The following is a 14,584-nucleotide window of genomic DNA, read 5'->3' as shown; positions in this document are numbered from 1 at the left end:
GATGTCAGGTCAGTGACAGAGGTGCAAGGGCAGGACTCTGGACCCGGTGCAGGAGCAACACGCCCTCTCTTGCGTTGTGGAGCGCAAATGCGTCCCACAGGCAAGATTCCTCTGTAGTGCAGGATGGGTTGGTTTTGCCGTGGGAGCCCGCACCAAAGAGCCGCATTCAAGGGTATAAAGAGCCGCTTGTGGCTCGCTAGCCACACTTTGCCGACCACTGGGTTAGTGTAATGTTTACTATCTTTACTCACTCCAAACACTCCACACAGTTACTCTGCCTACTCCATAAAGTTACTCTGCCTAGTCCAACCTTTCCCCAGTTACTCCAGTCACTCCAACCACACAACATTTACTCAGCCACTCCACCCAGTTACTCTGCCCACTTCAGTTGTAGACTACTGGTAGAGGCAAGAACACCACACAATTTCCCCAGAAATTGTAGCTTTTCTAGTTAAGTTTGCTATACCCTGCCCTAATCAAATTTTACACCTGAACACTAAATTTCGTACTTCCTGTTTTTGACCTCACCCTGAAAAGGAGAGAGTTTCAGCAGTAATTACCCTTCCGTGATCTCAGCTATGATCAAGTGATCTCCTTACTGGCTGCGAGCTTTTCCGCTGAAGTCTGGAACGAATGTGTTCCTGTGTCTTCCCGTTCAGCTGTATAATGTACATGTAGCTGCACAGGAAGAAACAGGAGCACATCTGCAGCCAGGTGGGCAGTCACATGATCACAACCGAGAGTGTGGAATCGGCGGTGTCACAGAACAGTAAGTATTACTGAAATGCTCTCACACAGGTTGGATGAAACAGAGAATTTAAAGGGGTTATCCAACCCCTATAATGACCCCCCCCCCCCCAATGCCCGGGCACTTCATATAGATTATAATTTCCCCCCTTCCCGGGACCCACGTCGCTCCTAAGCCCCCCCCCCCCCCCCCCCCACAGCCTCTGCTGCATCTCCCCGTCACACAGATCAAAACATTCGGCGACGGGGGGCGGGCAATTGAGGATCGCGATAGGGACGAGCTTTACTAGCATCGCAGGTGACGCTAGAGAAGCAGTGGCCGCCATGCGGGGATCAGTAACAACACAGGTGCTGAGGAGTAGGGTAAGTATAATCTATATGAGCCCGGGCATTGGAGGGGTCATTATAAGGGTTGGATAACCCCTGTAAGTAAAGCCCTGGAGAACCTCTTTAATACTATGATCTCTACAGAGTGAAAAGAGATTACTGAAATGAACAGGGAACAATGTTGGGTTTAGAAAGCTTTTTTATGCAGAGAAACCTTTCTATGGAAAGGAAGGAAAGTTTCGGGTATTAGCACATTAACCTAGGGTTGTATGAATTTACAGAAAAAAAATATGTCTTCTTTTATTACTCCAAACAAAAACAGTGCCACTCTTGTCCATGAGCTGTTTCTGGTGTTGCAGCTCATAACTTCAGCCGTCTACTGTAAGTAATCATGGGTATGTATTACAAATGTATGAACTGCAAATTGGGTTTTCAAGGAATCAAACTCAAAAAGAGAAGGCTTATCATCTTTTATTAGAAAACACATACACTTTGCAAAGGTATTAGAAAGTACAGCAAAAGTACCAATACAATAAGTACCAACACAAAGTATCAGTTTAAAAAGTTAGTGATCACTAAAAGCTTAATATAAGAAAGTCCCCATTTCAGTTTCTTTCTCCTCTCTTTTCTCTGCTCTCTTCTCCATCCCATTTTCTCCCTCCTCCTCCTCCCCTTACCCTTCACGTGTGTGACTGGTTCTGTGGTTTCCTCCCCACTGACAGGCAGCCGCCTCATAAACCCCTGGCCCTCAGCACTCTCATCCTAATCCTGCTTCTCACACAGACTGAGCATGGGGACAAGTCTGCACTCTCTAGCACAGAGATTGCTTTCTTCTACAGCTTTTCACTTTTGATGCTCTTTTTTACTGGCCTCAACCACAGTGCAAGAATCATTTCTTTGAAGCACTGATTTACTTAGGATTGAGTACCTATTATTTATGTACCCACCAACTTCTCAATAATATACCATACCTTATGCCACCTGGGACATCAATATAGCTTATTTTTTTCACTTTGGTTCCCTAACACAAGGATTAGTTGTATTCTGGATGTGAATATTAAGCAACTTTTTAGCCTCCAGCTTTGAAGTGGATTCCTTTCTGTCCTGAATGACAATGTTTGATACACAGCATCAATATATGATGCCAAGGTCAAAAAGGAGGGCTGTGCTCCTGCTGGGCTACTTTCTTATGCTTTTGGGATGCTCGGCTGGTCAACAATCTTTTAATGCAGAATCCAGACTTGGAACACAGGATGCAAAGGATGGGTCTACTGTTGTTAGTAGGACCCGCAGGAGGGGATCACAGTATTCTTTGCACGGGTAGGTAGTTACCATTAATAGCACAATCTGTGTATTGTTGTGTACATTATTACTCAAATAATATTTCAGCAAACTTTTGTTATTTTGATGATATTTCCTGCTTCTGAAAACTCCAGTTTGGCACAACTTTGTGATCAATCTTCCAATATAATGTTATCAGAAATGCACCATAATGCAAGTCCTTTATATAATGCCTCATCCGAAGGTTCTACTAACTGGAGGTTTGCAGTGATCTGACAATCATTTTTGAAGATATTCCAAATAAGATCTTAAACCTAGCATTGCTTCTGGAAAAAAGACAATACTGTATTCTTTTTTTCCATAGTTTCCATCCAGCCACTGACTAACCCAAGAGTTAGTTGGCGGTGCGTGATGCTTTGGTTTATGTAGGATAAACACTTGCTCATAATCTGCAGGGAATTTGATAGAGTGGTGGATTAAAATTAGGCTCTACATCTTTGCACATACTGTTGCAGGTTATTAAGATATGGATTTTATAAACATTTAAGCTGAAACGGTCCCATGGTACCTCCATTAGCCTGATATGTGCAACATTTGCTGTTACTTTTATATTATTAACTAATCACCACAATGCATATCAGAACAGTAAACGTTGAGAGATCTGGAGGCCAGGCAGTCACGTAAAATGTGTGCAAGCCAACAGTGGTTGCTAGAAGTACCCCTCACTCTGGGTAGAATTTAACCCTTTACAGTTGCTTCGCTGGAGAATATTCTTTGTTTGGTTTTAGGCTTTTAACCTATGAAGAGTTAACCACACTTAGTCATTTTATTTGCTAATCATTTTATCTATGCATACAAAGTAGAGACTATGAATGATCCCCTATGTACATGAACTGTATATATACTATCTTTCCATCTGAAATACAGCCTAAGTGTTTTTTTCTTATCTGTGCTTGGATCAATTGGCTCTAATGAGCTAGTGTTGTGTAACTTTCATTTCAGTATGTGCTATTGAAGATAATCTATACATTCCATACATAAACCTAAATTACTGTTAGATAAGGGTAGTAAACTTTTAAGGGTTTGTTTGAAGCTTCATTATCTGAACACTAGAGGATTCCTGAACCCTCTAATCACTATGTTGTTGGAACTTTCAGTTATTCCTCTGCTTAGAATGCTCTAAATCTGCAAGAGCTATTTGCGTTTTATGAATGAACTTGACTAGGACTTTGCTTACTTTGGATATCTTGCAGGATTTCTACTGGCAAGATAAACAGAAATCTAGGCAGCAGGATCTACATAAGTAGCAGCCACTGTTTTAGTTTCTTTCTATTATTATGACAATAGTTCTATATTTGTTACTTTTTTCCATAGCTATAAATATGTTTGCTTTACTTGGGTACATAGCAGACAAAGAAGTTCTGATTATAGCTATATTTTAATTCATACAGAATTTTATGTATTTTGTGTAAATCATTTAACATACATGCAATTGGGAAGCAAAACATAAAACATAAAAGTTAGTAAGCTCAAAAAGTTCTGCTACACTATGAACTACCATGACCCAATGTGGCTCCCAAGCTGGGATCTTGGGAATTTCTGCTGCATAGTTATGGCATGTTTAGTTACACATACGTCACAGTCTATGTATGTGTTACATATATCACAATGTGAGCAAATAAAGTACCTATAGCAGCAGCCTGTGCTAATATATTGAGGTATTTTAGAATATTTAGAATTTTCAGAATTAAAAAAAAAAGTTGGGAGACAATCAATTTAAGAAGTCTGTAAGAGAGGCCATAATTGTGGTCACCTTCTTCATTTTCTTTAATTAATGAAAGAGTAATTAGTAATTACACTTTAAAAAATTTTGATATGTCATAGGGATATATCATAAGTTTTGATCGGTGGAGTTCACAGCTCTGAGACCCCCACCGATCTCTAGAACGACGGGTCAGAAGCGCTCAGCCGATTGCAGCTTCTCTTCGCTGCTGAGCGCGAGGTGGTAGATGAGCTCATAGACTTTCTATTGAAACTGTCTACAGTCTTGCGTTACTCTTAAAGCCATGTTCTGTCATCAAAATAAGTACATATTATTTATCAATTATATGTGAAAAAATTCGTTTTCACTTCATGTTAGAAAGCTTGTACACCATAATCTTCTGATATTTCATTGTTGGGTTGAAAACTGAAACATATTGCATTATTGAGCAGACAACCTCTCTGGATATGTACTGTTGTATAGAACTAGTATTTCCTTAAAATGATGATATTTATATGATGCTTAAAACTGTTAAAAAAAATAGGTGACATTTATCAAGATCAGCGTTTTATGCACTAGTCTTGATCCCCTCTAAGCTGCCCGAGAATGCGACAAATTTATGTTGTGGCGCAATTTGTTGCAATCTCCGGCGGGCCATACGACACATTTAAATCTACAGAACCCTCCTAGCTGGCCTGCCCCCACCCTCACAACAGCTCCTTTTAACACCACTTTTGAGGGCCAAAAAGTTGCAAATTTCGCCACAAATACATGGTATTTGAGACTTTTCAACACCAGAATTGTGTTGTAAAAGGCATTGTATATGCCCCCTATGTGCTTAATAGTATAGCTGAAAATAGCCAAAGAGCACCTATTAACATATATTAATGTAGTCTATAGTATTCAATATGATATAATATTTCTCCTGGTCACACAAATAAAGTATGCTAACATGATGCTAACAAGTATGCTAACATAATGCCTTCAGTGGTAGTCCTAGTTTATTGTATTGAACCCATGACTGTACAAACAATGGTATATCTGTCTAGCTCTAGGTTTCTTGGAGGGCATAGAGAAAACAGTCTTGAATGCACAACTATTATTTACTGTTGGTGTGCCCATCAGCTTCTTCAAGTCAGTGCATAGCACATTAGGAAGGTCATGCCTTACATCGATCATAAACCAAACTAGAAAATGAGAGGGTTAGGACTCATTTAGACATTGTTGACCTATTGTAGTATGTACCTACAAATAGTGTAGTGTGACCTCTTCATTTCGTACTGGCATTATGCAGGCCCTAAGGGGTGTCTCGAATAGACTTATTGTGAAATTAAAGGGTCACTAACTTTAAAAAAAATGTTGTAATAATAATTTAGAGACATCAAAAGTTGTGAACAGTGGGAGTCTAAGTGCTAAGACCCTCATCAATCCCAAGAATGAATGAAGAATGAAGCTCGTTCTAGGGATCAGTGGGGGTCTCGGCACTCAGACCCCTGTCAATCACAATTTTTGATATGCCTTTATGACATAGCAACATTTTTGTGAAAAGTTAGTGACCCTTTAAGAGAAATACTGACATTCTATACAATGAATAAACCATAGAAAAGTAAATATTGGAAAGAAGGAAGGTTAAGGCATTGCTCAATTGCCAATGGTTTATTTTCAGGTTTGAGTTTTTCCTGTAGAAAACAGGCATATCTTTATGCGTGTTGGTCTATGTGTGTTCTGATTCTCATATTTTTATTATTATTATTTTCAAAAGGCCAAATGTATGCGGATCTAGGTTTCACTCTTACTGTTGCCCTGGGTGGAAGACACTTCCTGGAGGAAACCAGTGTATTGTTCGTAAGTGTGCCATTTCTTTCAGCAAATCTAAACTGTTATATGACATCCTTAATGTGCCTATTTTATTTATTTTTTATTTCCTACAGCTTGAGTAATAATGCTTTAAACATATACCCAAAAATAATAAAATAATACTATAATTTTAACAATATAGATGTTTTTGGCCACACTGTTTTCTATTAAAATGTAAGGCCCAAAGAAAGGTTATTGTTACAGAGAAATCACTTTGTTGTATGAGAGAAAAGCCATAGCCATCAAGTATTTAGACAGAGTCCAATACTGCTAAACCAGTACTTTAAAATATGCACAAACCTAAATTTACATCTTAAGATATTTAAAGCATACCTCCAGTTTTCTACTCCAGGGCATACATTCAAGTTTGTTATGTAGAGCAGGATAAGAATAGAGAAATAGAAGAGAGCGAGAAACATTTTGCTAGGTATAATGTGTACTAAGACATTTGTAGAAACAGTGGCCAGTGACAGGTCTACAGCTCCACTGTATGTGTAACATGGAAGACAGTGATAACAACTTTCTGGTAGTAAATTAGGAGGAAGAACAGCTCTATAGCACAAGAAGGGAAACTTTGACAGTAAAAAGCTACTGTAAATAAATAGCTAAGAGCACTATGAAATTCATTTTTACTAGAATATGCTTTAATACATGCTATGGGGATTCGCTCTGGTTGTTAGGACTAGCGGATGCAGTGTAGAGCAAAGTACACAGTTCTTGAATCAAACAGCAGTGTTTATTCACACATTGGTGTATAACAAAATGCAGATAAGGTGTATCACAAAACGTAGGTGGCTTGGTGTTTGTTCACACACAAGGAAAGTCCATGAACAAAAAAGTCACCTTTTCTCCTGGGTGTTAATTCCCACCCTGTTAGCAGTTCAGCCTCATCAAGTCCATAGGCGGCCTGTTCGCCTTTAGAGGGGCCTGAGTCCTCCAGCCTGGCTCAAACCTCAAATCCCAGCACAGCCCTCAGTTCACAGCACACAGACTCCTGATTTCCACTGTCAGAGGGAGGTAAATCCAACACACCTGGCAGTGCTGGCTGGTTTTTATGTCTAGCAAAACCTGGCCTGGAACATGGGGAGTAGTCACCCACCCAGCACTTTGACTACTCCCAGTAAGAGCCATCCCGGATCAGCTATTTCACACAAAATTTAGATGTTATGAGGAACAAAGTGGAGAGCAAAGAATGAGGTCCTATGAGGAACAAAGAGTATGTGTGGATATGTATCTGGAAAGCAGGTCAGAGATGTAAAGAGGGGGCAGATTGTGGATGGCCTTAAATGTAAATTTGTTAATTCGCTGGGCAAGGGGGAGCCAGTGAATGGATTAGCAGAGGAGAGAGTCAGAGGAGAAACAAGGGAAGAGGTGGATTAACTGGGCAGCAGAGTTGAGAATAGATTGGTGAGGTGCCAGAGTGCTAGATAAGGAGAATGTTGCAGTCCTCCAGAAAGGAGATAATGACTGCATGCACTAGCATTTTAGTTGACTCAGGGGTGAGGAAGGAGAGAATGCAAGATATGTACTTGAGTTGAAAGTGACAGTTGGAAGTAAGGGTTTGGACAGAGGACAGGTCAAGAAGGAGGAGCACAGAGTAATGACATTATGCTTTGTCAGCAAGCAGATCATTGACAACTTTGGTTAGGGCTGTTCTAGTTGAGTGACTGGGTCTGAAGTTGTTTTTTACTGGATTAAAAAGTAAGTTGGATGAGAGATGGGATGACATGAATGGGAGTAGTGAGATGGGGAAATAGCTGAATAAAAAGGATGGGTCCAGGGAAGGCTTCTTGAGTATGGGTGTGATGGTTGCATGTTTAAAAGAGGATCAAAACACCAGTGGTAAGTGATAGGTTGAATGGGAGGGTTAGAGCAGAAACAACTATAGTGGTGAGGTTAGGGATGAGGTGGGATGGGATTGTGTCAAGGGCACAGGTGGGGAGGTGTGATTTGAAGATTAAGGTGGAGAGCTTTTCTTCTGTGACACTGGTAAACTGTGTTATCTAGGAAGAGCACTGAACAGTTGTTTAGGGGGATAGTGGGGGTTGTTGCTTGAGGCTTTCTCAATCTTCAATTTTATCTTTGAAATATGAGGCAAAGTCTTTGGCGGAGATGAGGGATGTGGGAGGGGGAAGTAGAGAGTTAAAGATATTAAACAATTGTTTGGGGTTGTGGGAAAGAGATTATATGAGTATTGAAGTAGTCCTGTTTAGAAGAGGTGAGTGCAGACTTGAAGCTGAGAACAGCTTGTTTGTATGAGATAAAGTCTTTCTTGAAGTTAGTTTTCTTCCAGTGTCGTTCTGCGACTTTGCAAACTTGCTTCTTCTTTTTTTGTCTGGTGAGTGTGCAAGGGTTGTCGATTGATTTGTGGGGTTTTGGTGTATGTGAGGGGAGTGTCTGAGTCAAGGGCTGAAGTTATTGCAGTGTTGTAAAAGCAGAGGCTGAGTCAGTGTCGTAAAGGGAAGATATGGTGAACAGCAGTGAGAGACAGTTAGAAAGTGTGTGAATGGAGAGCTGTTTGATGATTCTACAAGGGTGTGCTAGTTTATGTACTGAAGGGGCAGTTGAAGATAGAGTGTTTGAGAATGTAAGAAGATTGTGGTCAGAAAAGTGGAGAGGAGAGTCTGAGAGATTAAATGGGGAGAAGAGGCAGTTGAAGACCAGGTCTATCGTGTGTCCATCTCTGTGGGTGGCTGTGGAGGACCATTGCCTGAGGCCAAAGGAGGAAGTAAGAGATAGAAGTTTGGAGGCAGTTGGGTTGTGTGTGTCAATAGGGATGCCAAATCCCCCATGATGATGGCAGGGATGTCAGTGGAGAGGAAGTGTAGAAGCCAAATATTGAAGTGGTAAAAAAGGGTGGTAGCAGGGCCTTATAGATGGTAGATGACGGCTATTTGGAGACTATATAGTAGTATACATCTGTCACTGACTCCCATGAATAAAATATACTGCAGGGTCCCCATGATCATTTTTAAGGGGTTACTATGTGTCATTTTCTTCGTGTTTGAATAAAGCAGTGGCTAAGCATGTGTGTATCCATTCCATGAGTAAGGGGGCGTGACCCCCGAAACATCACGCACAAACTAGCGTGGTACAGCTCAGCGTCCTCTGAACAAAAAGTGCCTGTGAGCCATATATGTCTTTTATCAAGAAGAATAAAGCTACAAATATATTGAAGATACTTCTGAAGTGTGAGTAACTTTTTCCTCATATGCTTGATCATAATGGCTGAGTTGTATGTGAGAAACTGCAAGTATAGAGTCAAAGTGAGACTCGTTTGTCAGCCTATTATTTGCACACAGGGGAGTGCTTTGATTGACTATATATGCTTTCATTCCATACAAGCTCTTTGCGACTCAAATTTTACTTTTCCTGTGTCTTCTCATTACAGTGAGAATACATTCTGAAATACTGTACTTATTTTAACCTGTAAAGCCCAGTATAACTTGGCTTCTCTATATCTCCACAAATTTCCAGACACATGCATACACATGACTATTCTCTCTTTATTACTATAATAAGTATTATACTACAGGATTTTCTCATATTTATCCTCTTTAGAATTCCTTTCTACATGTCATTCACTGCTACTTTAATTCTTCATATTTTCAATCTTCAAATAAGTTGGTACAGTATGTAGACCCCTAACTTTTGCTTTTGGGTTTGGTTGCTGTGTTTAAGTTTTGTTTTAAGATCAAACTTTATTTTTATTTTTGCCTGAACTCTTGATTGACTTTGGCTTCTGATTTCACACAAAATTTAGATATTTTGAGAAAACAGTAAAAACATTACTTTAAACTACACTGCATGGTCAAAAGTATTTAGAAACCCTAATGTGTGCCTAGCCATTTTAGAAACATCTTTAGCATACAGATAGGGCAGAATGGGACCACCAAGAGTTGAGCCATGAAGTCTGTAAAAATCATTTATCAATGACTGCACCATTTTCAAAACCACTTCTGGAAGCAAAGTCAGCACAGTCATTTTTCATCAGAAATGTAATAAATCGGGTTTCCATGGCTGAGTAGTTGCTCACAAGTCTTAGAGTTCCTTGTGTAGCACTGTTGGCTGAAGTATTGTAAAGCACACCTCTGTTGGATCATACTTTACCATCTGGCAGTCTGTTGGATGAATGTGGGTTCAATAGATGCCAAGAGAATGCTCTCTGCCCAAATCTGTAGGCCAACTGTAAACGTCTTATGGAGAAGGGATAATGGCCTGGAGCTAATATCATTGATACTGGGCTGTTTGAAATATGTGTAATGGTCCAGAATAGAACAGAATTCTAGAGAATATTGTGTTTAAAACTTTGTGACAACAGCTTGGGGAGAAGTTCTACCTGTTTCAGCATATCAACAAGCACATGTATTTGTAAATAATAAATGTAGGGTCTAGTGTTGATCGAGCACCAAAGTGCTCGGGTGCTCTGGCTGAACACATTGGGATGCTCGGGTGCTCTACCGAGCACAATGGGAGAACCCGAGCATTAAACCAGGCACCCCATGCTCTGAAGAGGGGAGGGTGCCTGGTTCATAGGAAAAGGTCAGAAAATGATAGAAATACCACTGAAATGGATCGAGAACAGCATGCGGAGGATGTCTGGATGCATCTTGGACTCCCAGGTCGCTGCTGGGAACAATGTTGTCCGAGTAGTAAGCCACTTTTACAGACTGACAACAATACGCACCAAACCGAAGATAAAATCGATTTTAGAGGAATAATTGTTAGGAAACATTCTTTCCTGTATATTTACTTGTATATAAAGTGCAAGTGCTGCCAAAAATTATAAGAAAGAGGCACTCCGATACAACCTGTATATCACATAAAGGAGGACCTCATTCACATTGTGGTACAATTGTTCAGGTAGTGGGACTCCTACACTCATAAAGCCTATGCACTAAGTGAAAGGGCTCCCAAAATCTACAAGGAATCGGCACTCCAATACACCCTTTGTAACACATAAAGGAGGGCATCATACACAGTCTTGAAAAATTATGATTGATGGCCTGCTGGTGACCCTCAAACATTTGGAGAAAGGGCCTGCTGATCTGACCATCTAAAACATTATGGGCGAGGGCCTGCTGCTGCTTTGGTGACTCTAGATAACCTGGGGCCAATCACACGTCCCCGTGATGGCGACAATCCATTCGGATGTCTGCCCTATCAACTTTCGATGTTATTTTCAGCGCAAACCATGGTGACCACGGGTAATGGGGGAATCATGGTTCGATTCCGGAAAGGGAGCCTGAGAAACAGCTACGGCTACCACATCCAAGCAAGGCAGCATGCGCGCAAATCACCTATTAGGTATAATTAGTTGAGGGCCTGTAGGTGAGCTGACCCTGTAAAAGATTCTTGGTGCGGGCCTGTAGGTGAGCTTACCCTGTAAAAGATTTTAGGTGCAGGCCTGCTGGTGAGCTGACCCTGTAAAAGATTGGAGGTGAAGGCCTGCTGGTGAGCTGACCCTCTAAAAAATTATATGAGAGGGCCTGCTGGTGAGCTGACCCTGTAAAACATTATATGCGAGGGCATGCTGGTGAGCTGACTCTGTAAAAGATTGAAGGTGAGGGCCTGCTGGTGAGCTGACCCTGTAAAACATTATATGCGAAGGGCATATATGTGAGGTCATTATATGAGACGAATAAGCATGTGTTGATATGATGGAAGAGGAGAAGGAGTATGAGAACAGGAAGATTGAACCATATACCCTTGTTTGTGATGGAAGGGGTGCATGGGAATGCAGTGTATTCAGTACATTATAAACAACACATTTAAAGTGCCTTTATGTTCATCAGCTTTCCTCTGATGGAGTCGATGGTCATTCCAAGCCTTGTTTATTTTTATAAGAGTCAACCTGTCAGCATTTTCAGTTAACAGGCAGATACGCTTATCTGTTATAATGCCACCAGCAGCACTAAATACCCGCTCAGACAAAACGCTGGCGGCAGGGCAGGTGTCACGGATGGTGTTGCAGAAAGCTGGAACTTATAGATAAACATCCGACTGGCTTGATCCCAAACTAAGGAGCATATGGGTGAGCCCTATAAAACCCCTAGAGCTCTCCCTGACTGCTAAGCCCATGCAAAGATCTTTATGGTAGAGGATTGCATGTCCACGTACCTTATACTATCTGACACCTGAAAACCCTATAATAGTGAGGGGACACGACCACCGGCTCCCTGCACTTAATACGGACGGAGTCAGGGTCACCCACAATCAAGCCAGCAAGTAAACACAAATAAAGGAAACAGACTTATCTGAGGAATCAGGAGAAGGAGCATCCAGCAGTGAACAACTCATCCAGGAAGAAGTATAAACCGCAAAGTGAGGCAGTATGGGAGGGAATATAAAGGGAGGCAATCAGTGTAAATAGATGACAGCTGGGAGAAGGAAAGGAGATGAGAAAGTGAAACCAAAACAAAGAACATCATGCAAGAGGTACAGAAGAACGTCTGTCAGACCTTCTCAGAGAGCTGGCGGTGACAGTACCCCTCCCTCTACGAGTGGACTCTGGATACTCAGAGCCCACATTCTCAGGATGGGACCTATGGAAAGCCCTGATGAGACAAGTGGCCTTAACCACCTCAGCCCCCAGTGCTTAAACACCCTGAAAGACCAGGCCACTTTTTACACTTCTGCACTACACTACTTTCACCGTTTATTGCTCGGTCATGCAACTTACCACCCAAATGAATTTTACCTCCTTTTCTTCTCACTAATAGAGCTTTCATTTGGTGGTATTTCATTGCTGCTGACATTTTTACTTTTTTTGTTATTAATCGAAATTTAACGATTTTTTTGCAAAAAAAATGACATTTTTCACTTTCAGTTGTAAAATTTTGCAAAAAAAATGACATCCATATATAAATTTTGCTCTAAATTTATTGTTCTACATGTCTTTGATAAAAAATAAATGTTTGGGTAAAAAAAAAAAATGGTTTGGGTAAAAGTTATAGCGTTTACAAACTATGGTACAAAAATGTGAATTTCCGCTTTTTTAAGCAGCTCTGACTTTCTGAGCACCTGTCATGTTTCCTGAGGTTCTACAATGCCCAGACAGTACAAACACCCCAAAAATGACCCCATTTCGGAAAGTACACACCCTAAGGTATTCGCTGATGGGCATAGTGAGTTCATAGAACTTTTTATTTTTTGTCACAAGTTAGCGGAAAATTATGATTTTTTTATATTTTTATTTTTTTCTTACAAAGTCTCATATTCCACTAACTTGTGACAAAAAATAAAAAGTTCTATGAACTCACTATGCCCATCAGCGAATACCTTGGGGTCTCTTTTTTCCAAAATGGGGTCACTTGTGCGGTAGTTATACTGCCCTGGCATTCTAGGGGCCCAAATGTGTGGTAAGGAGTTTGAAATCAAATTCTGTAAAAAATGACCTGTGAAATCCGAAAGGTGCTCTTTGGAATATGGGCCCCTTTGCCCACCTAGGCTGCAAAAAAGTGTCACACATCTGGTATCTCCGTACTCAGGAGAAGTTGAGGAATGTGTTTTGGGGTGTCTTTTTACATATACCCATGCTGGGTGAGATAAATATCTTGGTCAAATGCCAGCTTTGTATAAAAAAAATGGGAAAAGTTGTCTTTTGCCAAGATATTTCTCTCACCCAGCATGGGTATATGTAAAATGACACCCCAAAACACATTCCCCACCTTCTCCTGAGTACGGAGATACCAGATGTGTGACACTTTTTTGCAGCCTAGGTGGGCAAAGGGGCCCATATTCCAAAGAGCACCTTTCGGATTTCACAGGTCATTTTTTACAGAATTTGATTTCAAACTCCTTACCACACATTTGGGCCCCTAGAATGCCAGGGCAGTATAACTACCCCACAAGTGACCCCATTTTGGAAATAAGAGACCCCAAGGTATTCGCTGATGGGCATAGTGAGTTTTCATGGAAGTTTTTATTTTTTGTCACAAGTTAGTGGAATATGAGACTTTGTATGAAAAAAAAAAAAAATCATCATTTTCCACTAACTTGTGACAAAAAATAAAAAATTCTAGGAACTTGCCATGCCCCTCACGGAATACCTTGGGGTGTCTTCTTTCCAAAATGGGGTCACTTGTGGGGTAGTTATACTGCCCTGGCATTTTCCAGGGGCCCTAATATGTGGTAAGTAGGTAAATGACCTGTGAAATCCGAAAGGTGCTCTTTGGAATGTGGGCCCCTTTGCCCACCTAGGCTGCAAAAAAGTGTCACACATCTGGTATCTCCGTACTCAGGAGAAGGTGGGGAATGTGTTTTGTGGGGTCATTTTACATATACCCATGCTGGGTGAGAGAAATATCTTGGCAAAAGACTACTTTTCCCATTTTTTTATACAAAGTTGGCATTTGACCAAGATATGTATCTCACCCAGCATGGGTATATGTAAAAAGACACCCCAAAACACATTCCTCAACTTCTCCTGAATACAGAGATACCAGATGTGTGACACTTTTTTGCAGCCTAGGTGGGCAAAGGGGCCCAAATTCCTTTTAGGAGGGCATTTTTAGACATTTGGATACCAGACTTCTTCTCACGCTTTGGGGCCCCTAAAATGCCAGGGCAGTATAAATACCCCACATGTGACCCCATTTTGGAAAGAAG

At 40.9% G+C, this 14,584-nt stretch overlaps 1 protein-coding gene across 1 annotated transcript in view; it reads left to right on the top strand.

Moving 5' to 3' along the window:
- The first annotated feature begins 1,857 nt into the window (after positions 1-1,857).
- Positions 1,858-14,584, top strand: part of FBN2 (fibrillin 2) — a 372,340-nt gene continuing 359,613 nt past the window's right edge. The window contains exons 1-2 of the mRNA XM_040415981.1: positions 1,858-2,394; positions 5,880-5,962. Of these exons, the coding sequence (XP_040271915.1) occupies positions 2,183-2,394; positions 5,880-5,962 (295 nt within the window). The 5' untranslated portion in view covers positions 1,858-2,182. The remainder of the gene's footprint in view (positions 2,395-5,879; positions 5,963-14,584) is intronic.

The sequence above is a fragment of the Bufo bufo genome, chromosome 2 (assembly GCF_905171765.1).
Source record: "Bufo bufo chromosome 2, aBufBuf1.1, whole genome shotgun sequence".
NCBI classification, from domain to species: domain Eukaryota; kingdom Metazoa; phylum Chordata; class Amphibia; order Anura; family Bufonidae; genus Bufo; species Bufo bufo.
Note: the sequence above shows the minus strand (reverse complement) of the source record. Positions and strands in the feature narration are given on the sequence as shown.